The 23,271-nt window shown below is 38.9% G+C and overlaps 3 protein-coding genes and 1 long non-coding RNA gene across 5 annotated transcripts in view; 2 read left to right on the top strand and 2 right to left on the bottom strand.

Moving 5' to 3' along the window:
• Positions 1–1,777: 1,777 nt before the first annotated feature.
• Positions 1,778–11,319, bottom strand: ercc3 (excision repair cross-complementation group 3). 2 transcript variants are annotated; one of them, XM_020607760.1, is made up of 16 exons: positions 11,237–11,319; positions 10,866–10,989; positions 10,060–10,259; positions 9,685–9,921; positions 9,510–9,559; positions 9,281–9,416; positions 8,750–8,920; positions 7,827–8,031; positions 7,190–7,504; positions 6,825–7,009; positions 5,787–5,989; positions 5,600–5,696; positions 4,574–4,691; positions 4,363–4,481; positions 3,954–4,100; positions 1,778–3,833 (listed from the first exon to the last, which is right to left on the bottom strand). In XM_020607760.1, the coding sequence occupies exons 2-16, from the start codon at positions 10,888–10,890 to the stop codon at positions 3,696–3,698; spliced, it is 2,346 nt and encodes a 781-aa protein (XP_020463416.1). In that variant the 5' UTR covers positions 10,891–10,989; positions 11,237–11,319; the 3' UTR covers positions 1,778–3,695. The 2 variants fall into 2 exon arrangements, with proteins under 2 accessions (XP_020463416.1, XP_020463409.1); XM_020607753.1 differs by lacking the exon at positions 11,237–11,319 and having other exon boundaries at positions 10,866–11,089.
• Positions 11,320–11,383: 64 nt separating this feature from the next.
• On the top strand, positions 11,384–13,796 carry gpalpp1 (GPALPP motifs containing 1). The gene is made up of 7 exons (XM_020607867.1): positions 11,384–11,491; positions 11,600–11,726; positions 11,869–11,961; positions 12,056–12,311; positions 12,491–12,655; positions 12,747–12,848; positions 12,995–13,796. The coding sequence occupies exons 1-7, from the start codon at positions 11,407–11,409 to the stop codon at positions 13,211–13,213; spliced, it is 1,047 nt and encodes a 348-aa protein (XP_020463523.1). The 5' UTR covers positions 11,384–11,406; the 3' UTR covers positions 13,214–13,796.
• A 457-nt stretch (positions 13,797–14,253) lies between these two features.
• On the top strand, positions 14,254–21,309 carry LOC109964521 (general transcription factor IIF subunit 2). The gene is made up of 9 exons (XM_020607881.1): positions 14,254–14,391; positions 15,701–15,774; positions 16,105–16,129; positions 16,429–16,567; positions 17,578–17,637; positions 18,961–19,042; positions 19,557–19,656; positions 19,946–20,089; positions 20,383–21,309. Exons 1-9 carry the CDS (start codon positions 14,326–14,328, stop codon positions 20,503–20,505), a joined length of 813 nt encoding a protein of 270 aa, XP_020463537.1. The 5' UTR covers positions 14,254–14,325; the 3' UTR covers positions 20,506–21,309.
• Positions 21,310–21,411: 102 nt separating this feature from the next.
• Positions 21,412–23,271, bottom strand: part of LOC109964542 (uncharacterized) — a 2,456-nt gene continuing 596 nt past the window's right edge. Inside the window, exons 2-4 of the long non-coding RNA XR_002275521.1 lie at positions 22,649–22,831; positions 22,217–22,296; positions 21,412–21,756 (exon numbers count right to left, since the gene is read on the bottom strand). This is a non-coding gene — a long non-coding RNA (uncharacterized LOC109964542). The remainder of the gene's footprint in view (positions 21,757–22,216; positions 22,297–22,648; positions 22,832–23,271) is intronic.

Raw genomic sequence — 23,271 nt, 5'->3', positions numbered from 1 at the left:
TTCCGCAAGGCACTGTATATTTAATTTCTTGTAAACCTTTCCTGTAAACCTTGTAAACCTTTCCAAAAATAAACAACATGCCATTGCTAGATGGCAGTTTAGTAAATGTAAAATATTTGCACATTATTCACGTCTTTGACTCAGAAAGTACTCAGACTGATTTGAATCTGGGATAAAGTTTTGATGGTGATCTTCCTGACTTTACCAGATTTTGAAGCAGAGGTTTAAATCTTCAGTTCATTTGTACTTTTTAACTGATGATTGCCTTTATAATCATTATGAGAGATCTAGTTATGAGTTACCAAAGTGACAAACCTAGCTTGAGATATTCATTCATTTTCTACCGCTTAATCCCTGAGCGGGGTCACGGGTGGGGCCGGAGCCAATCCCGGCCGGCAATCTGGCGAAGGCAGGGTACAGCCTGGACAGGTCGCCAAGCCATCGCAGGGCTAACATATAGAAAAACAAACACACACACGCCCAATTTAGAGACACCAATCAACCTAAGCTGCATGTCTTTGGACTGTGGGAGGAAGCCGGAGTACCCAGAGAGAACCCACGCAAGCACAGGGAGAACATGCAAACTCCACACAGAAAGGTCCCAGGTGGGGCCCGAACCTGGAACCTTCGCACTGTGAGGCAACGGCGCTAACCACTGTGCCACCGTGCTGCCCTAGCTTGAGATACTGTATATGAATTGGCATGCTTCATAGCCTTAAGCTGTTTTTACAGTATTTATAGGAAATACCTGAATAAGTAAGTGGTCTTTTCCAGGATGACAGTGCCCGCATCCATAAGGCACAAGGGGTCCCTGAATGGTCTGATGAGTATGAAAATGATGCAAGTCATATGTTGTGGCCTTCACAGTCACCAGATCTCAACCCAATCTCAACCCAGTTCAACACCTATTATTGAGGTCATAGTTAAAGGTGGTGTTGTACTGGACTACATTATATTTAGAAGTGTTCCTAATATTCAGACCTTAATATGTACCTGGGGAGGACAAAAATATAGAGACACCTCTAAATATTACATAGTTTAGTACAACACCACCTTTAACTATGGCCTCAATAATAAACATATAATTGAATTCACACATTTATGACAATTCCACCAAAAACTGAAACATTTTGAGCTTCATAAACACAGATGTTAAGGTGGAAGTGTTGCAATGAAGTGCATACAATTGTACAGGTGTGCATAATAAAGTGGCTGGTGAGTGTACTAACCAAAAATACAAGTTATAGGCTATGCCAGTGATAATTTCCATTTTGCCAAAAAATACACATAATATCATTTATTAAATTTCTTCAGCTCAAGCATGTAAGAAAAGCATAGGCATGCTAATCAGTCTGGACAGGATATTTACTGTATGTGGCCTATTTTGGAACTACTAATCGTCAGGGCATTTACAAAGACAGGCAGAGTTCCAGCACCACTATTTACAGATGCTTTCTCAATTTCTGAGCACAAAGCCAAATTGATTAAATCAATCAAAAAAAAAGATATTTTCCAACACTAATATGTATTTCCATATAATAATCATATGCAAAATGACATTTTAAGTTGTTCAGATAATTGAACATAATGAATTCATGATGAATGATGCAAATTTAAAAATATATCAGTTTTTTTTTTTTTTGTTTAAGTATGCGTGTTTTATATTACACCATGGCCCTACAGAACAACATTTAAGTTCACTGTATGTCTGTACATACTGTGGAATGACAATAAAGCTTATTGAATCTTGAACTATAATAATCAAAATGTTTAATGCAATGAACTGTGTGTCAGTGTTATGTATGAAACAAGGACCTTAAAAAACTATATACCAAACACAGCACAAGCTCTATTTTGACTATCATCCATATGGACATCATTGCTCACTGGCTTATCCTCCCTTACTGTAGGGTAACAGCCAAAACCAGTTGGCTTAGCTGTCAACACTTTCTGAAACTTCAGATAAGATCCCTCTGAGAGTTTGTCTGTTTGTACAGCCTCATGCAGCACAGTCCAGCTCTTAAGAGTAAAACTACAGTTAGTTATACAGTAAGTGTAATGAAGCATACAGACAGTAGTAGTGTCCCTCCTGCTGGCTGGTCCACAGGAAACTGTTTTAATTTGAAAGTCTGAATACCAGGAGCACTATGAATGTATTATTATAAAACAACAAAGCTATCCAATTGACATCCCCCTTCTCTGCATTTATACCCATCTCACACCTTTTCCTCCTACCTCCCCTTTTCTTCTTACATTTCCTCTCGCTGAAAACTGTCTGCAACATGTTCCCGATTCCTCCTCTTGTCCTTACTTTATGTACATACAGTATATCCAAGCATGCAATGAAAGCAACACCCCAAAATGCCAGAAACTAAAAATCCTATCAATAACAATTTTATTAACTGAACACAATTTTTTGGATTCAAATGTATAACACTGTGAGGTGCGCATGCGATTGTGCAAAACATGTTTAGTCCGATTTAATGATTAAAAATGCTTTAAATTTAATCATTTGCAGTGGCACTGTCGCAAAGAGCATGTATGGTCTGAGCATTTAAGTATACTGAAATCTGTAGAAATGCTAGTTTTTACTTAGACATAAAATAAAGGTTTCACACATCATAAACTGTTTTATAACAGACATTTTAATTGTTATTTTTCTTAGAACAACATTTAGTCTCCTGTTGTTACTAATGTAAATAGGTTTTTAATTATGGCTTAAAATAGTTCAAGGGTTTTCATTCTTTATCATCTTTTTTTAGGAAATTAAGTTTATTTTTTCTTGACACTTTTTAACTGTTCAAAAATATACCAAATGTAAACTTTAAAAAAGGGAAATTCCAGGACAAAATATATTAGTGAAAATTAACCTCAGTGATACTATCAAAACAGGGTAATGTCCATTAATTATGGCAGCTTCATGTGTGGTGTTTTCATTTGTAAAATATAACCACATTTACAAACAACTGTATTGACAAAAATCCAATATTTATATATGACTGATTTTTCCTCCTACCTAGATCTCAGTGAAGCGCCCACTAACAGTAGCTAAGACAAACGTTGACTATGGTTAACATCGCCTATCTGTCATAGTCCAGTAACTATCCCCTCTCATCCTACATACAGACATTTGTGGCTGAAATGGATGGCAAACAGCATGTCAAAGCCTTCAAGTGTTGCTGAATTCAGCTTGAATTTCATAAACAATGTCCATTTTTACCTCAGAATGAGCTGTGATTGGCTGGCCACATCACTGTAACACAACACAGAAATAAAATAACAGTTGAAGACAAAGTTGTGATGAGCACACAACAGTAAATGACACTGGAGATAAGGTTTACAATGCATTTCATCTGCAAATGTCATACGTGTAGGTGTAGGTGTAGGTGTATGAGGAAGCTAGAGTTAAAACTCAGAGCAGCTGAGCCCCGTGGACGCACCAGGCAAACGGGTCAATTTGAGCGTCATCACCAGCAGCAATCAGGACAAGACAATGTAGGCTACAGTATATCATCATTAGCTTCAGATAAAATTCAGTTTCAGACTATCTTCAGTCATTGCTCTGTTCTTCAAACTGGATGGATTATCTGAATCTGCTGCTGGTAGTACTTTGCTCCTGAGTACATTATGGTTCCTCAACTTTGTCCTACCGCAACTGAACCAGTCTTCAGGTGTCAAGCGCTAACTCAGTGTATCTACTTTCTGAAGCGCTTGAACAGTGGATGAATGCTCTTGCTTGCTGCAGAGGCCTTGCTGCTTCGGCTTTGATATTCCATGTAGACAGTGTCATCGGCACCTGACATGGAGCTCATTGTGCCTGTTCGCCTTGAGAACTGATAAGGAAGCAGGGAGAAGCAAAAAAAAAAAAGAGAAAATTGTATTATAGGAGGTAAGCATGCAAAGGCAATCAAGTGTATGTGCATTCTGAGTCCAAGTTTGGCTAGAGTCCTCACCTGTCGCGGGCCCACCTCCCCTGCAACCACTTCCTCCTCAGCATCCAGATCAGAAGCAGCTAAGACCTTCTGAAGCAACTGCTGTTGCTCATCTCTGGTGGAGAACATTAAGTCCTCTTGGTCCATGCCAGCCAACTTTGTTATCACCTGTGAAAAAAAGGAACGTCGTCTTTAGAAACAGCATTTGTAAATGGAACAAGAATGAGGTGACACATAAACGAAGACCAAGGATCAGACACACAGTTTTGCTTATTTATAAACAATTTCCCATTTCTCCTGAAGATTTTTTTCACAAATTCGTGTATGAAAACAATATTTTTGTGTCATGACTTCCATGGGGGAAATGTGCAATCTGGTATATGAACAGGATGAAACCAGTAGTGCAACTGTGCTGCCAAGGTGAACACACCTTAAAGCTGTATCCCTGGTCTACCAGGAACCTCTGCCTCTTAGTGGAGTAAGCCATTTCCTGGGTATCCTGGGACACCAGTGAATAGAAATATGCATTGTACTCCTCTGCTACCATTCCTAAACAGGCAGACAGGTGGAATGAAAATAACAGTTTTTTTTTGTTCATGAATGGTTTTGTAAAAATTTATTTTAAAATTTCCCAGGCAAACCTTTCTTGGCTCGTAAGACTCTGCCAAGCCTCTGGGCCTCTTGTCTGCGGGATCCACCATGAGAGGAGATCTGGATAAGAACATTGGCTTCTGGCAAGTCAAATGAGGTGTCTCCAACCTGTTTGGTCACAGATGTGTAGTACAAATTCACAGACATGCAATATCACTGTGTCAGTATACTTTTTTTTACTCTCATCATTTCTACTGATTTTCTCTTACACATACTGTAGATCTAAATCAGACAGTGGTCCACAGCCCCCTGGTGGTCTGCAAAGGCATTGCAGGTGGTCCTAACAATGCACTCAATGTGCTTTCACTCAAGGAATCACTATTTTTTAAAGTCTATTTTGTAAACGCATTGAACGTTTGTGTAATTAAACATGTAGCCTATTTATTATTTGTGAATAATCAAATTAATGCAAATATAAGACATTCTGAAAAGTCAAGGTGACTTTCAGGATTAAAATATTGTTCGTCTGGACTATCCACCCCACAGCAGTGGTCCTCAGGTTGCTTCTTAGTCAGAATGGTGATCTATGGGCCACAACTAGTTGAAAACCCCTGATATAAATTACTGAAACTGTACAAATTAACAATGATCTTTCACCAGACTCATATCAAGCGGTGAAATGTCAATAGGAACATTGAACCAGTATAATGAAAAAAGGACACCATGTTGTACTGTACATTTACATACATGCTATGTGCAGATTTTTGCAAATGGCCTAATTCAAGTAAAATTTCAATTTTACGCAAACTGATTTCCAATAACCCGAGTTAAAATTATTCATTTGAGAATGGTGTAAATGTCTGAAATGATGTTTATATGCCCTGCAGGATAAAAACAGGTCTCATAATATGAATAATGCTTCAATCTGATTATGATCCAGTTACACATAACAGCACTCTACACAAAGGAGACAAACAACACTCAGTTGTGTAGAAAAACCGGTGTGCCGCGCACTGGCTACAGGGGAGCACATGCTGGTTGAAGGTAGTAGCTCTATAACAGATTCACTGGTTTACCTTGGAGATGAAAATTGTGTTGATCTTGGGGTTGTGTTTGAAGTTCTGTAAAATCTGCATGCGCTCCCCCTGAGAGGTTGGACCATAGATGTAAGGCCTAAAGATATCAGAGAGAGAAGAATTCAAATCTAATGTAACAAGGCAATTTAGAAAAACAATCAAGTTGGCCTTAGTGTAAATAACTTACTTGTTGAGGCGAATGGCGTATTCCTTCAACGCAAACACATTGTCAGCAAAGACAATGATCTTGTCATTGCGCCGCTCATGGAATCGAATGAGAAACTGGCAAGCACGGAACTTAGTGGGGTTCATGGTATAAAGCAGGATGCGTTTCTTTGTCTTGATGGCCACATACTCTCTGTAAAACTCTGGAGACATAGGGCACCACACCTGATCCAGAAACATTGTTCAGAAAATGAGAAAGAAAACACACTTTGTAAACCAACAATATAATCGGACTAGTATATTTTAAAAAACATCCACAATCAGAACAAAAAAATAACAAAAACATCATAAGACATTCTGTATCTGAATAGATTTTTTAACATGTATTAAGTTTGATTATAAAAATGGTGTCTGTGCAGTTCCATAGAATATTTCAGTGTTGCTTTGAATTACATAACCTTTTAAAATTATATTAAAAAAAGAAGTTATAGAAAATAGTCAAAACAAGGTCATCAAGTTCCTCAAAGTTGACCTTCATCCATCCATCATCTATGTCACTCATCCTGACGATAATGACATTTTTGCATATGGCTGCACGCAACCTTGCGAGCTGGCTGATTTTAATGACATCAGACAGCTCAACATCTATAGTGGCACAAGAAAAAGGATGTGAAACCTGGTTCTCTGTTTCAATTGGTCACGAAATTGGTCTGGTCTTAAGCTAGTAACACACAATTATAATCTTCTGTGTCATTATTTTACATACCCTTTAAACATTCACAGTGCAGGTGAAAAAAGTGAACTCTTGGATTTAATAACTGGTTGAACCTCCTTTGGCAGCAATAACCTCAAACAAGTGCTTTCTGTAACTGCAGATCAGGCCTGCAGGAGGACGTTCAGACCATTCTTCCTCACAGAACTGCTTCAGCTCTGCCGTTCATAGGATGTGAGCATCTCTCTTGAGGGTATGACCCAGCATCTCTATTGGGTTTTCTAAGTCATGAATTTTGAAGTTTATGTACCTTTATCTTATTTTCTGGTGTAATACTGCGAGACTCACCTCTGCACACTGGACTTTGGCAATGTAACCATTGTTCTGCAGTTCCATCCAGTTGGCCTCATATAACTTAGGCCCAATTAAGAAGTTGAGGTCAACAATCTTGTCATCTTCCCTGACCAGTGTTGCAGTGAGCCCGAGTTTGCAGTGTGCCTGCACAATGGTCAGAACACGACGAAACATCTTGGCTACAGATAAAGCACAGAATTCTTATGTCAGCATGTAGATTAATCTCATCAAAATGTGTGTCTACTTCATGGGTCTATATCCCATTGTATCCCAGAGCATTACTTCAAAATATTCTCAGCATAACATGTTGTCATTGGAAGTTAGCATTGAGTTAAAACTGATGTGCTGTAACAGCTCACCAGGAATAGTGTGCACCTCATCCAGAATCATGAGTCCCCACTCCTGACTGCGCATCCATTCCATGACCCTCTCAGCCTCCCACGAGCGCTTGGTGGTATGACCCAGCATGGAGTAAGTGCTGATGGCTACTGAGCATCCGATGGGCTTGTCCTTGGCATCGGATGTGAAACGGCAGATCTGAGAGTCATCGATGGTGGACCACATCTTGAACTGGGCCTTCCACTGCTCCACTGACACAGAGGAGTTACCCAAGATTAGGCAGCGTTTACGCACCGTGCATGCTGCCGTCACACCCACCAGAGATTTGCCGGCTCCTAGAAAGCAAAGAGGAGATAAAATCATCAGGACATACTAGTTTTTTCCATAGAAGATGTATGCTACAAAAAAGATTACTACTTGTAAGTAATGGTTTGGGTTGACGGTATACTGTAACACTATGATAAAAGACAAAATCTACTAATTACAAATGTTTCATTGGCTAGGCAAATATTTAACATTTTATATAATTCTTTAATCATATTTAGGTTCTACCAGTTTCTGTTTTAAGACTGTGTTTTAATTGGGATGACATGCTTTCCGGTGTCCTATCATTCGGTGTTCTGTCCTCCACTGACTGCAGTAAACCAACTGTCTCACCGCAGGGCAGCACAATGACCCCGGAGCGAGCGCGTCCATTCCCAAACATCTTGCGCAGACTCTTTTCCTGGTAGGGCCGCAGCACAGCAGTGGGTTTCAGGTCTATATTGATGTCTGGGTTGACTGTATCATTACGAAAGTCATATTCTGCGAGGAGGGGGTACTCCAGCTGAATACAACGCTTTTGCAGTTCTTCAATCATCTCCTGCACCAGATCAAAAGCAAATACAACAGTTCAGAGTACAGCAAAACACAGTCATTTTGTAAGCACGATTTAAAAATAGCGTCACCAAACTGAAACGGTGGCTTTAAGAGACCAGTAATCAAATACTGTATAAAGAGTCAAACCAGTTGTTTTGGATGTTTTAGATCAATAATTGCAAATCAAGTATACACATATTGATGAGAATCACAATATATGTTTTTAGATTAGATACATTTTCTAAGTAGCATGTTTATTATCTGTGCAGCAATATTGCTGAAATGATTAGCAGGTTAACTGATTAGTCAAACAACAAAAATTTAATTCTCAACAATTTTGATAATTCATTTTCAAATTTTCATTTAAGTCATTTATGATCAAATGTGCCAAACATTATCTGGGTCAAGGTTCTCAAATGTGAGGATTTGCTGCTTTTCTGTGTTTTTTTTATAAACTGAATATCACTCATATGTTGGGTTATAGGTCGGAAAAAAGAGAACAATGTTGCCATGGACCCTGGGCAACTGTGACTGCATTTGTTTTATTATTATTATTATGTTTTTACTATTTTCTGGTCATTTAAGCAATCTAATCAGTAAGAAATAGAATAAGACAGAAAATCAGTTTAAAGCTGCATGCTTTTAAAAAACAGTCAGCAGCAATGTTAAACATGTAGTGGTGAAACAGATAATAAAAAAGAGAAAAGAAATCATATATGTACCTGGCGAATCTCAAAAGAGACAGTCTGAGTCTCCTCCTCTTCATCCTCATCTTTATCCATCTGCTCATAGTAGGTATAGATGTCCTCAGGGATCTGCTGGGTTGAAACTTGTCCATCGCCGGGCTGCTGTGAGGTGGAAGTACCTCCCTTTTCCTGAACAGACTTGGAGATCTGTCAGAAGGACACACAGAGGGATATTTGTTGTACGTAGGATAAGGACAACTGTTTAGTTTTTGTGTCAAAAACTTGACTGAGTCCTACTTTTCAGTTAGAAGACTAGGAAAGGGTTAGAACACTTCTTAAGGGACTGACTTTACTATTAAATTCACAAGACACCCTTCCTCATGTCATCAATATTATTTCATCAAAGATATGTACATAATTCATCTGTCTTAATCAAGCTTTGCCCAACATGGGGTAGTAAATGCAAACATAAGTATATTTAAATTAAAAGAGATTATTTATAATTGAAGAAATAATAAATTGTTTAATATGTTTGGGAGTGAGTAAGCATGATGTTGGACAGCATACCGCTGACTTGCTTTGGATGACTTCAGTAATAAGCTCAGTATCTGTTCCATCTGCAGAACGAAGACGACATTCACGGATCACGCTGTCTTGCAGAAGGCGCTGGATCACATCAGGGAAGGCACTCTCAACAAAATACCTGAGAGGAGACAGGCAGCACAGTTTAAGGAGAGTCCTGAGGGGAAGTTTAATGATGCAAAGAGAAGAGGGGTGATTGCTTGAAAGGCCTTACCTATTGTGCTTAAGCACCAGCTTGACTTTACCATAGCTCACTGTGCAGAGCTGAGAGAAGCAGAGGGATTGCATGCAGTGATTAATTCCTATTTTTCACATAAAATGAAAAGCAATATATCTGGATCTTTTGCAGTTATGTTCCCTCAAAGCATAAGACACTCCCTCTATCAGACCTTAATGAACTGAATGATTCCATCAGGTACAGATGTCTTGCTGAGTTTCTGCAGGTACTCTACAATATCAGAGGTCTGCAGCCCCACACTGACAGCTGCATACAGGGAATAAGCTGTCAACTTATACTCATGGATGTGGTTAGGCCTGCACACTGGTTCTGCAATGGCCACCAAGAAGTCCTGGGCGTACTTATACACAGGTGAGAAGGCTTCCAGAAAAATGTGTCCATCTGGAGCCTGGAGGGGGGAAACAACTGAGATAAGAAAACAAAAAAATATGACATCCCTTATTTTATTTTGTAAAAATAGAAAAAGGAACACTAGCTTTTAATTCAAAATCAAAGTGAGAAAATCAACCATCCAAACACGTCTCACCACCCAGAGGGGACGTGAAGAGTGATCATTCTTTAGCTGCATCTGAACACGGTAGTCTTTGGCTCCATACTCATCCAGTTTTGTACTGGACTCATCCACTTGTTTTCCTGCAGATGCAGGTATGGCCTGCTGAGACTCAGTGCCCAAAACTTCTTCATCATCATCTTCCTCCTCATAGAAACGCTTTTTGGACTTCTTCTCTGTAACCCAATAATATGAGTTGAAAGAATATGAGAGAAAAGATTCTGAGTTTCAGGGGTGAACAAATAAATGGCAATACATATTACTGTATGGTTTCTTGTCAGAGGATTTTAATCACACTATGGACAATATCATGATATAGACTCTTTTTACAACCCACAAATTAACTTAGATGTTTTTGCTGTACAATAGATACACCTGCCCTTTACCACATCTTGTGCTTCTTTCTATTTAGCCTTATTTGTAGTATCTGGCATTTTAACAATGGAACAGTGGCCAGATACATACCATAATATATTACCATAAAAAAGATATAATAAGTAACGTTATTCTAGTGAGAATAAATGAGTAACCTTTCCTTTCACCACAACTGCTAACCTAGCATCGAGTAATCAGGGAGTAACATCGAGTAACCAGGGAGACGTTCAAAGACTCCAAGTGCAAAGCTAGTGTGTGGTCACTAATACACAGAAAGGAAATGCCAGTTTCATTAAAAACCATTTCTCCAGGCATTAGGGTCTTTATTTTTCAGTGGGCCACCGAATTAACGTTAGCTAACAGCTAGCTAGGTAACATTAGATTAAAATGTAGCATTAGCAACTCACCCCGATCTCTATCCTTTTTACCCATTTCAAAAGCTATTAATTATGTAATAACTTTCGAAACGACAGAAATTATTCATGATCAGCCAGATGACCTCCTAGAATTCTGCAAGAATGGACTTCGTTACTGCAACAGAGTACCGATGTGAAGTTAGATAAAATGATCATTAAAACAACTTCCGGTATAGTTACATAAAGACTTCACAATATGTACCAGTTATTTGGCTTTATTCGCCACCCAAAATATGAATAAAAGGTGTTTCAAGTACACTAGAATATTAGACAGACATATACTGACTATATATCTCGGTTCAAGGCATAACGTATAAAATAAACCACATCCTTGTTTTTGTTATTATAGCAGGACAACTTACTTCATGTTTGCGCGGATAACCTTGGTTAGCTTGACAGAGCCATCGGTGTTTACTTCCCGTGTGAAAGGTGATATGCGTCCTTTGCTGTTCTTCTGGTTTATGGGGCAGTTATCTTACTTTTGACATAAATTATTGAAACTACGTGACCTACTAAGTTATCAGTGTCAGATATGTCCTCTGATAAACCAATCGGACCCGCCTTGCCCCCGATGTTCAAAAAGGAGAGCGATGAAGACTCTGATAATGAAGAGGGATGTAAGTATAGATTACTGTGTTAACCTCCCTTACTTTATATGAAATGAAACACTCGTTTCAGGTTTGTTTTTTCATGGTAGTGAAATGTTTACTTCTTTAACTCTGTAGTCGCTGGTCCCGCTTTGCCTCCGGGTTATAAACGGGAAGAACCGTCGAGCTCCTCGGATGAAAGCGAGCAGGAGGTCGCGGTCAAAAGAGCCAAGACAATACACACAGCCGGAGACAGTCCTACAGGGTAGGCAGATAAAGTTCCACTTACTAATAAGACACCATGAGTTTATAAACTGTAATTAATGGGCGCATTATTGGTTAATGCATAGTTAGTTAATGGTACCTAAATGTTAAAAAAAACAGTAACATGTATCTTTTCTGAACAGGGTGGACAAGACAATGGCACAAGCAGATGATGGTGGTTTTTTTGGACCAGCTCTGCCACCAGGGTTTAAGAAACAACAGAGTTCACCAGAAAGGTGAGAAAATAACTTCTTTAGTGTGAGTTCTGGTAAATAACAGTGGGGAGAAAGAGTTAATTTTGGGAGCTGTAAGTTCATAGTGTTTCCTCAGGCTACCTGTGCTGGGACCAGCTTTGCCTCCTGGGTTTCATAGAGTAGCATCCAATAATGATGATAATGATGGTGGATATGGAGAAGGTCTCCCAGGGCCTGCCCTACCCCCAGGCTACCAGGCTGAGCCCTCCAGCAGCGAGGGAGAAGATGAGGATCTGATTGGACCCATGCCGGCCAGAGGGGCTATTCAAGACTCTGTTGCTCTGGATTTTGAGCGCAGGGCACAAAGGATGAAAGAGAAGCTGACAGGACATGTGAGTGCTCTTTTCATTCCCCAGTAGTATCTACATTATCTGCACTATGCAAACTCTTCAGTTAAATACTAGAGATCAATCTGTAAACAGGAAAAAAAATGACAGCATTTAGCTAAATATCTGTCGCTAGGGTGCCCTACTATGCATTTTAAAGCCTTCTTTACTTCCTATGTAAACAGGATGCTCCCAAGGCACTGACCAGAGAAACTTGGATGACAGAGCTCCCACCAGAACTGCAACACATTGGCTTGGGGCCTCGAAATTTCAAGAAGAGGTCAGGTCCGGAGAACAATGATCGCTCCATTTGGACAGATACACCAGCAGACAGGGAGCACAAGGCCAGGGTAGTTAATAACAGATGGCTTATCTATATGTTTGGTCAGTTTTATCAAACATCTTGTAGACTATACTGTATATTACATTCCTGACCAATAGGAACGCCTGGAGGGAAAGAAGAAGGGTGAAATAGAAAAGGACAGTGTCCCACAAATCTCCCCCAAGGAACTAGAAATGGCAGAGAAGGTGTCTAAGTATAATGTAAGTGGTATTACTTCACCATTATTTTGCCCTAAATGTTCCCCTATATACAGTATTTAATGTCAGATGTTCAGTAATATGTACATTTTACAAGTGTTCATGCTAAACTCAGAGCTAAAATTTCTCTACCCTATCTCTGTTATCAGGAGTCTAAACGTGCTGAGTCTCTCATGAGTTTGCACGCAAAGAAGATGAAGGAAAAAGCCAAGGAAAAGGCTGATAAACCCACAGAGAGGAGGCCTTTTGACCGGGATGAAGATCTGCAGGTGAATCGCTTTGATGAAGCACAGAAGCAGCGGCTGCTGAAGAAATCTCAGGAACTGAACACAAGGTTCTCGCACAGCAAGGACCAAATGTTCCTGTAACAAATTGTCAAAATGTAAGAAGCCTATCAAAAAATGCAGACCCCCAGTTACAGTCTGGCTGGTAAATGTTTCATCCAGGGTTTGTATAATATGGACAGGTTCTACATATACTCTTCTTACACAAATGGAGAAATGCATTTTATGTTGCTCTACAAGGTAAACTAAACTGGACTAAACAGACTATAAGGAAATGGTATGGCAGAGACAAGGTATGTTCTTTTATGGGATTTCACTTGCTGGCCGTAATGCTACAGCAAATATTTCAATCTGATTGAAGCTGATGTAAAGCAGTAGTGTTTCGGTATTAGGGCTGCAGTTAGAGAAGCTGATATTTAAATAAATAGAACAAATTTCCTAGCTTCATACACAGTACATCGGGTCATCTTTTGAGATCTGAAAAATTGCCTGTTAAATTAGTTTAGTTGGTAAATTTGCATTGGATCACAAACTATAAATGATTGGGGTGCTTCAGTAAAGCTCCACATTGTTTGACGCTGCACAAGATACTTGTGTCAGACTTGAAGCTATGATTGTTAGCCATTTAACCCCATCATGCACTGTTTGATGTGTTTGTGTAATGAGAAAAACAGCCACTGAATGTCTCAAATCCTGTTAATAATGTTAGCCCTCTGTGATTGATTTCTTTGCTTTTCATGGAAACATTTTTGTACAGATTGGTGGAAAATGTATTGTTATGGTGCGTGCGCCCTCTGTTGCCTACAATCTTTCATTGAATAAACTGCTTAGGTGGTTGTTTTTATATGTTAAATTGCTCACATTTTGTTTAAAACAAGCACAGAATTAATTTTCAACAAAAAGGTAGTGTCTTACTCTACTACTACTACTGCGTTAGTTACAAATATCATCAACTCTGGATAAACAAGTCAAGATTTTAACTAAGACTACTTCGTCCATTTTTTACTGCACGTTTTTATTAAACCTGCAGAAATCCTGTTCATTCACTTTATGTGCGTTTGACGGCTTTACTATTCTCTTACTACTGGTCGTAGTGAAGCACAAACAAAGTAATATGGACCTTCAGATTCGCCGTACTTTGTTTTGCGCATGCGTATGGCGTTTTCTTTAGTACTGTCGAAGAAGCGTTTTTAATCATGTCAGAGAAAGGTGAAGTCGATTTAACTGGTGCCAAACAGAATACGGGTGTGTGGCTTGTAAAGGTGTGTTTATATACTTTTAATAACGTTATATACTTTTAATAACGTTAGCAGTTTCAATACAGCTGAAGCTAAAAGAAATACTGCTTTTCGAATGAATCCGTGCGTTGCAGCTGAAGTTGGCTAACTGCTAGCTAGCCTAGTTAAACTGGCTAAGCAACATTACGCTGCTGATACAGTTATATCTAATTATCCACCTCCTACATACTGAGGTGTGAATATGTGTGCATGTTCTATGGAAAAAATGTTTGGCAGCTCCACACAACTAATGGCGGTTTGTACAGCCTAACGTAGCTGCAAAATTAACATGTTTGATAATGTTGGCAGAGTAACTAATAAATGCAAATATTTGGCAGTTACCACAGCACGTAAACGCTTTTGTAGCCAGTGTTGGTCTTTGGTTCTTGTTACCATTGCTAACTCTGAGAGACGAGACAGTCCAAGTAACTTCAAAACAGTGCTGATTTATTCAAAGGATCACAGGTAAAATTAACATTACACGCTCAGGTATCGTGCACCTCCAAACTGCTCGCAGGCAGATGTAAGATGAAAGACCCTGAACCCACCAGGCCTATACATTATATCCCCTCAGTTGGGCTAGCCCCATACTACACAGAAACGTCAACCGAGACGTCTCTGTTGCCAGCTTTGCAGCTGGTCATAGCAGTAGTCAAAACATGAAGCAAATCAATGTGTGTGTGTCTGTTGGTTAAGTGGTGTGTAGCTAAAAACATTCTCACGACCTCTAGTAACATGTCGTGACTTAAACATAAGAACATATTATGGCTAAGGCTACAGTTCTACACGTCATAATAATAATATTAAACATCCTGTCTGCTGACAGTCATCAACTCTTCTCTCTAGTATCCTTGACCAGATCTATCCAATATCTATCTGACTAAAAATACCTAACACCAGCTAACGTTAAGATTATTGCTATTTTGTTTTATTCACTTAGCATGTTTAAAATCTATGATCTTTAAGAACTTTTGCATGCAACTGTAGTTAAAGTATTTTAAAAACTTCAGACATTTAACACATGTTTTAGTACTGGTATTTTCAGCATTGTTAAGGAATGTGAATTCAGACACACGACTACAATTCATACAGTACATCACTCAGGTTAGTATAACTGAATCCCAGGAGCATGCTGTATGTAATTCCTTCTTATAGAGACTTTTACAATCAGCAGTGAGAAATGACCACATAATAAAGGAATAACTTAGCTCCTATCTTTATGTTAATATCACAAGGATCTTCATTCATGTGTGAAAGCAGTCCTTATAAAATAAAGCCATGCTTTTTCTTGCAGGTACCCAAATACCTCTCTCAGCAATGGACAAAAGCACCTGGCAGAGGCGAGGTTGGGAAAATCAGAATCTGCAAGTATGTGAAAGAGTTGAGCATTGATTAAACAGCAGAAGTTGAAGCAGAAGCTGCCAAATTTACTTACTTATTGTACTTGTGCATCTAAAACAAGTGATATAGCCATGGGTGCATTAAGGAGATCAGACATACTGTACATTTAGAATAGCATAGATTAGAGAAAATAAAATGTGCTTGTGTTGTAATGAAGGATGAAATTATTGTGGTGAAGTAGTTAGTTATGCAAGCTATATTTTGTTCTTGTACTAAAGCATTTCATGTGAAATTGAATACCTTGTTGTTATTGCCAATCTAATCATTCTAATTTTGCTCTTTACTTTTATCCCCAAGGAAAGGAACCCAAGGAAAACCAGAGGTAAGTAATGTTTGAAAGAAGTACATTGGATCCTGGCCATAGACACCTGCCACATATAATGCAATATTTCGGGTAGAAGTCATCCTCATGTTGTTGGGGTGTAGCAGCTTTTCTCTTGCTTTCTCCTTTTACTGTCAAGCTCAGAGATGGACAGATTTAGTCAGAGCCAAAATATTATCTGATCATTATGAGATTAATAAATGAATTAGAATTGTTTGGGCATTGGATAATTGCATTAAGATCAAAAGAAAAGGGAAGGGGATGAAAAGATTAAATGTGGATGGCACTGCTCTTTACAGGTGACTTTTACTTTGAATGAAGAGCTGACTGTGATTGAAGGTATAGAAGACAAGATGGTGTCTACACCTCGCGAGCACCCGTTCACCATGCAGTCAGTGGGAGGTCAGATGTTGGCAGTCTTCACTGAGACTTCATCGGGTGAGTCTTTGTTTTCACCTTTGAGCCCAGCAAGAGTATGCCGCTTTTCTGCTTTGAATGCCTCTGGCGCAACTTGTGGTACTTGTAACAATCCACAGATTGTAGTATTAGTTTATTTTAATTATCTGTTTATACTAGACCCCTGATCTACGGTATATCACAGAAGTGAGTACACCCCCTGTAAAACATGTTTTCACCATGATGTTACTGATTGTAGGTTCATGGACAAAATGGCAGTTAACAAGTGTGAAAAAATGAAGGGGTCTGAAAATGTTCTGAAGCTACTGTAACTTAGGTCAATATCAACACAAATCATTGTTGAATTTGGAGTTGATTTATTTTGTGCACGAGTTTGTTTGGTTGAATTTCTTTGGCCTTGTCTTCCCTCTGAATGTACTGTAGGAGTTTTGTTGCTGCAGGTGCTGCTGTGCTTACTTTGGGACACCAGTTTATATGTCTAAGAGAGAGAGAGAGTGTGTGTGTGCGTGCACGTGTTTTAGGGCTGCATAGTTGAATTAAGTATGACTTAATGTGAAATTTCAATGGCGGCCTGGCCAGGAAGGCAGCTACTAAAAGTTGGATAATGTGGCATCACATTGCATAAAATTCACTATATTAACAATAACAGGAAGTGAGACAAAGAGAGATAACGTAATTACTGCTGTGTTTTCCAAATTGTAGTAAAATTAGTTTAACCTGGAGAGAGAGTTTGGTAACATACAATGCATGTTTTTTTATGTGAAAATTTGCTGTATCACTTATGTTTGTTGTTTGTGCAGCCCTGTTGTAGATGTGTATTTGGGGTTGGGACCGGTTGTTTGCTCGTTTGTTCTAAAGGCATGCTTCCTTTTTTCACACATGTGCATGTACCCGTCAGGCATCAAGGAGCTCTGTGTAATCAAATATTTTCGTGTGCGACTAAACCCTGGATGTGGTTCTTATTGTTCGATCCCATCCTCCCTTCGTCTTCCATCCCCTATCTTATTTTTACCATCCCTTTCTCCCTGTAGGCCAGGCAGAGGAGAGATCTGATGGCAGCAACTCAGGTTCGGGCGCAAAGGCAGGTCCAGGTGAGTTCTCCGCATCTCCCATGTGTGACAAAGAGAATCTAGACACACTGATTATCTTCATTATTATTTAGAATAAATGCTGCCTGTAGTATCACAAGAGTAACACATATACAGTATATGTTTTGGGAGATGCATGTATTGGTACCAAAACTCCAGACATATTGAGCTCAACTAGTGCCCAGTTTCACCTGTAAATATAACACGGGCCTCTACTTTTTTCAGCATAATTGTACAGTCCATGTGAAGCATTTGCACTTGGTTTGCACCATCTTGACTGGAGGATGGAAATGTGGTCTGACTGGGTTGAGAGTGCACCTGAGCACAATGCAGTCTGTTCATAGTGATGGTAATAGTTCCAGTCCAGTGATGACACTGTGTGTTGGCAAAGAGAATAAATATGACAGTTTTTTAACTGTTAGATCTTCTGTAGGTACAGTACATCAGGTTTACCTCAGAACTACATACAGTATAATTAAGCAAAGACACTGTGAAGTTATCAAGTTGCACTTTCAGTGATGTGTTTATAAAGATCTAGAGGTTAGTTTTTTCTTGTTTTGATTTCTCAGTGCATTTAAACAGAAAATGTGTAGAATCTGTCCATTCACATAATTTTGTCTACTGGTGAAACTAGCAAAGATGTAGCTCTCATGGTTCTCAGTCACCATGGCCAGTAGACCCTTGTTTACTCACCCTGATCTCTGGAAGATCAGAGGTATAACTGACTTTTGAATAGTTATTTTCTATATTATACTCACTTATGCAAATGCACATTAGAACATAAATGGCTTCATGTGGTACTTGTATAGCTGTTTGAAAGAAACCACAGAATTCACTTAATTATAATTTTTTTTTTGTTATTGGTCATGATACTGATTTAAATACTTCTCTAGCTCAGACTTTTTACATTTAACAAGTGTGACATGGTGTTGATGACCTACAGACAGCAGATGGAAGGATTTTGAAGGGCAACCTCCCCATAACCAACCAGCCAGTTTGGCTGGTTTGTAAATAGCACTGGAAAAAGTGAGAAACAAAGTGGTTGTATGAAAAAAGACATTTTTATGGAGTTTCTGAAATTAACCCTTGATTGCTCTGACATGTTTCTTTTAACTTCAGGAGAAAGCCTGGACCGAACTAGATTCATAAACTTGAAAAGCAGAGTTTTGCCCCATCGTTCACTAATAGTATCTGCTTTTATTCCTCTCATACACATGCAACCTCTCACCCTTCCTTACTTATGAAGTAAACATACACTAAAATGCATGGGGACACATGGACTGGAAGGTTTTTATTGAGGTTTTAATTAGCTTTCTTCTTTCCCAGATAAAATAGCCCTGGAGGGAGTCGTAGTGCAGAGAGCAGAGTGCAGACCTGCTGTTAGTGCAAACTACATGAGGCTGAAGAGGTGGGCATTTTCTAAATAGTGTGCAAACAAATTTGCAGTGTTAGGTGCATGAATGTAGATTACAGTATGTATTATGATTTATATTTCTTTATAGTCTGTTTAGTAGTTTTGTTTACTTCATAGACCAACAAAATTGAATGCACCATTTTCGTGGCCTGTGAATATCCAGACACAGACAGTCCATACTGTGCCAAGCCTGTATTAACGTTTAATCAGCCAGGCCATACTGTATGTGGACATCTCAGTGCCATTGTTCCAGAGTGTTGCATCTTATACATGTATAGATAAACTGGGTGACTGGGTATAATTACACAGGTCATCATGATTTATTCAGAAGTCAAAGGTTGCATTTTTACATTTCAAAATTTACAGATGTTATCATCTATGTGAAACAATATTAATTTCAGAACAATTGTATGACATTGCATTTCATCATACGTGTTTCTACATTTTATATAGTATGTGTCGTATATATTGCACTTGGCAAGTAAAGCGGTTTCTCAATGTCTACCAGGTTACAGATCGAAGAGTCCTCCAAGCCAGCCAGACTGTCACAGCAGCTGTCCAAAGCTGTCACCACCAACTACAAACCTGTGGCCAACCATGCTTACAATGTAAGAAATAAATCCTGCACACAATCTACTTGTTTCAGTCTACTCAGTTATTTTTTCATGTTTCATTTAAAATGTAGGTCGCACATATAATTACTAGAAATCATGTATATTTACTGGTAAGCATGTTATTTGTTGAGGTCAAGCACATTTCTAGTCTTTACAGTCATGTGCATACAATATGGAAGTGTGATCTAAGATGATTGGTGGGTAATTAATGACTTGCCACTGGTATTGATCAGCAATGTGTAGGCCGATACATGATACCTGACCTGTTTACTTTTTGCTGCAGCTTGAGTATGAGCGGAAAAAGAAGGAGGACGGCAAAAGAGCAAGAGCTGACAAACAGCAGGTCTTGGACATGTTGTTTTCTGCTTTTGAGAAACATCAGTACTACAACATCAAAGACCTGGTGGATATCACCAACCAGCCTGTGGTAAGACTAGAGGGCAGTATGAGGGCTTTAGTTGTAACACTGTTAATACTGACTGATTTTAAACAAAAGTGTTGGCCCAGGAAATTGTTTTTGATTTAATTTGAAGTTTCCTCAAGGATAAAAAAAAAAAATAATCCAGCTCATTACAGGGTGTATCCGACATAAAGATATTTTCCTTATGGCCCCCCCCTTTTTTTTAAAATTATTATTCATGATGTGCATAAGTATATCTTTGACTAACACAAGAGAGTTATATCCACCTTTTCTCATATTTGGTGTTTTTCTTCTCCCAGATTTACCTGAAGGAAATCTTGCGCAATATTGGAATCTACAACGTGAAGGGAACGCACAAGAATACCTGGGAGCTTAAACCAGAGTACCGACATTATCAAGGCGAGGAGAAGACCGACACATAGTTTCTGACCCTTCCAGAGCCAGTATACCATCTCTTCATGTGATGGGTATCCCTCCCAGATGGGGCCTTGGGTTCTCAGGTCTCAAAACACAAGGAGGTTGAGTTTTCAAGAGGGAGGCTGTTGTATGTGCTTGATATTTCGTAGGAGATGAGTACTTGAGGTTTTACACCAACATGTGCACCATCTCTTCATGGGGTGGTTTGTCTGTGCCGGCCGATCCTTGAGGTAAACCCCCCGATATTTCACTTGTCCCCTCGGGCTCTGCACATAGGTAGTATTTTATGAAGCAAAAGATGCTAACTCTGGTCATTAGGGTTTTAATGTTTTGATACAAGTATATTAAGAGGTTTAATGTGTAAAAGAAAACTTAAGCTACTGACCCACCACTAAATTAATAATGCGCTGAGATTTTTCTCCAAGACAAATTCAGCCCGAGCTGGCATTAACACTTTGACCACCACCACCAGTGTAATCCGGTTTCAGATGTACCCAAATTAGTCCATATCACCTCATTTTAAATTGTTTTATATTTTGACTTATTCAATAAATGTTTCAGGAGAGAAGTTTTACTCTTACTTTGTACAAGAACAGCAGCACAAAAACACCTGTACAGCAGTGCACACTTCAAAAACCCCCTTTAAAACACCAACCATACAAACTTGTTTACAACCATCTATGGATAACTTCCCCTACAGTTCACTTAAGATTTATTTTGCTTGGTCTTCTAGAAGAATCCTCAGTTTGAACCCATATCCCTTTTTTATTGCAACTTCCTCTTAATATTTAAATTTTTTATTTTCCTTCAATGTACCATAGCTGTGTATAGAAAGTTTAAAGTGCCTCCACCCCCCAAAAAAGTGCATGTTCTGTGTTTTTTAAATAATCATGGGCTATCCAAGGCAAAAGTAGTGTTCCCACCAGTTTAATTCAGCACAAAATCTGTACAGTATTTAATCTGATAGAGTAGCTAAAATTCAGTTTGCGGTCACATTTGTGAATAAACAACAGCTGCGTAGTTTTCCCTTTAAAGACAAAATGTCACACACTGCCACATTGCAAGTACAGCATGCAGAGTGATACTGCTTGGATACATTATGTACAAGACTACTACTGGCAGATGGAAAAACTGTCAGTGATCCAATATGGCAAATTAAATGACAAACATTTCTTAGCAAGTTTGGCATCAGGGAGAACAGAAGTTGTTCCACTGGCCTCATCTCCATCAGGTGGGTGCATTGTCTTGCTTATTACCTGCAAAAAAAATGACAAAGACGCACAACCTACAAATGTTAGTCATCCTGTAACAACTAGTTGTGCCTCTATGTCTCAGTAAGACACAGAGTGAACATAGATAAATGCATTTGCAACAAATTAGTGTTTTAACTAGAAAATTCCAGTTACTGGAACATTTAATACACTGATTCTGTTGTATGTTTAGAATAGCACCATGCAAGAGTCAATTTGAAGATTTAGTGGATGAAATAAACTAAACATCCAGGCACACTACAGACATTCACCTGTGAATCTGACCTTGAAGTACATGTATTCCTCAATTTAATCTGTGCTACTGTAGTATACAGCAGTCAGAACACACAAGGAAGTGTCAGTCTAGCATCTCTATGCAAACCCAGAAGCCAGTGAAGCCTGCTTCAGGTCTATCAGTGGATGCAAACTGAAGTATATTTCAACTTGAGAGAACATAGGTGCTCACCTGCAGGTATCAACTTTTACCAAGACGGCTCAATAGTGTCTTGTTACAGTTGCAACTATATTCATCTCCAAGCTTGAACCCTAAAACAAAGAAAGGCATTCCATTCAGGCTCTATACAAAGTGTTGCCTGTATTTAGGTTTCATGCTTAAAGACAGGAATTAATGGAATGTGAAGCGGTTTACAAATGATTTGAGCTACAAGTTAACATTTGTTCTCGACTTGTTCTCCCCTCTTCAATCTGAGACGCCATGGAAGAGGCGGGCAGAAAGCGCAGGGACATTCAATATTGCATCTGAAATAGTAAAACCCAGGATATCTCACACCAGAGAGCCCAGGCTGTCAAAGATGCATCTTGTGACTAGGCTAAAAGGCTTGATCAGTTAAACACCAAGACCTAAACATGTCACCACAAAGTAAACATCTTTACATACCGGCTTGATGCAGATGGTAGAGGCCCTTTCTCACACTCGTTTTCTCAAGTGGTTATAACGGAATGTGGTGTCACAGCAGCACTATCGTCACTGGAACATTGTACCACAACTCCAACACTGCCATCATCCACCATCTGACTCAAACTGGTGCCCACCAAATGGCATATGATCTGCTATGAAAACCTACAGGAGAAGCGTAGTTATTAACCAGCACTGCATTTGAAAGGTTTATGCATTAAATTCAATTTATTAACCATGTGTACCTTAACAGCTTTTATCGACTTATCTGCCTCTTATTTTGAAGAGTCAAAGATGTATTCATTAATTTGCTTAATTATCAGTCCAACTGCAAGAATATTGAGAATAGTCATAAAAGATGTCCTCTAAATGTTCAGCTCTTATCTTTAAAAAGAAATATCAGGTTGATTAATTCAGTATAAAGAAATAAGGTGTATCCTCTACTTTAGCTTTATCTCAGCTTTTTCTTATTTGAACGTGGCTAAGCTAATGTTACTATAACTGCAAGCTAACAACGTGTTAAAACATTGTCAACAAACTGAAACCAGCAACTATTTGGTGTAAAGATAATATATTGACATTAATTTATTAGTTATCTAATCCCT

This window comes from Monopterus albus, unplaced genomic scaffold (assembly GCF_001952655.1).
Source record: "Monopterus albus unplaced genomic scaffold, M_albus_1.0 scaffold4.1, whole genome shotgun sequence".
NCBI lineage: Eukaryota > Metazoa > Chordata > Actinopteri > Synbranchiformes > Synbranchidae > Monopterus > Monopterus albus.
The sequence above is the reverse complement of the archived record's forward strand: the minus strand, read 5'-3'. Positions and strand labels throughout refer to the sequence as shown.

Bases quoted from the DNA above. Each gene is read 5' to 3' on its own strand.
- LOC109964521 (XM_020607881.1), top strand. From the start codon at position 14,326: ATGTCAGAGAAAGGTGAAGTCGATTTAACTGGTGCCAAACAGAATACG. The intron at 19,657-19,945 runs GTAAGAAATAAA...TTTTTGCTGCAG, and splicing joins TGGCCAACCATGCTTACAAT to CTTGAGTATGAGCGGAAAAA. The intron at 20,090-20,382 runs GTAAGACTAGAG...TTCTTCTCCCAG, and splicing joins ATATCACCAACCAGCCTGTG to ATTTACCTGAAGGAAATCTT.
- gpalpp1 (XM_020607867.1), top strand. From the start codon at position 11,407: ATGTCCTCTGATAAACCAATCGGACCCGCCTTGCCCCCGATGTTCAAA. The intron at 11,962-12,055 runs GTGAGAAAATAA...GTGTTTCCTCAG, and splicing joins CAACAGAGTTCACCAGAAAG to GCTACCTGTGCTGGGACCAG. The intron at 12,312-12,490 runs GTGAGTGCTCTT...CTATGTAAACAG, and splicing joins AAGAGAAGCTGACAGGACAT to GATGCTCCCAAGGCACTGAC.
- ercc3 (XM_020607760.1), bottom strand. From the start codon at position 10,890: ATGGGTAAAAAGGATAGAGATCGGG. The intron at 9,922-10,059 runs GTGAGACGTGTT...TCCCCCCTCCAG, and splicing joins CTTCACGTCCCCTCTGGGTG to GCTCCAGATGGACACATTTT. The intron at 9,417-9,509 runs GTAAGGCCTTTC...GTCTCCTCTCAG, and splicing joins CTGGTGCTTAAGCACAATAG to GTATTTTGTTGAGAGTGCCT.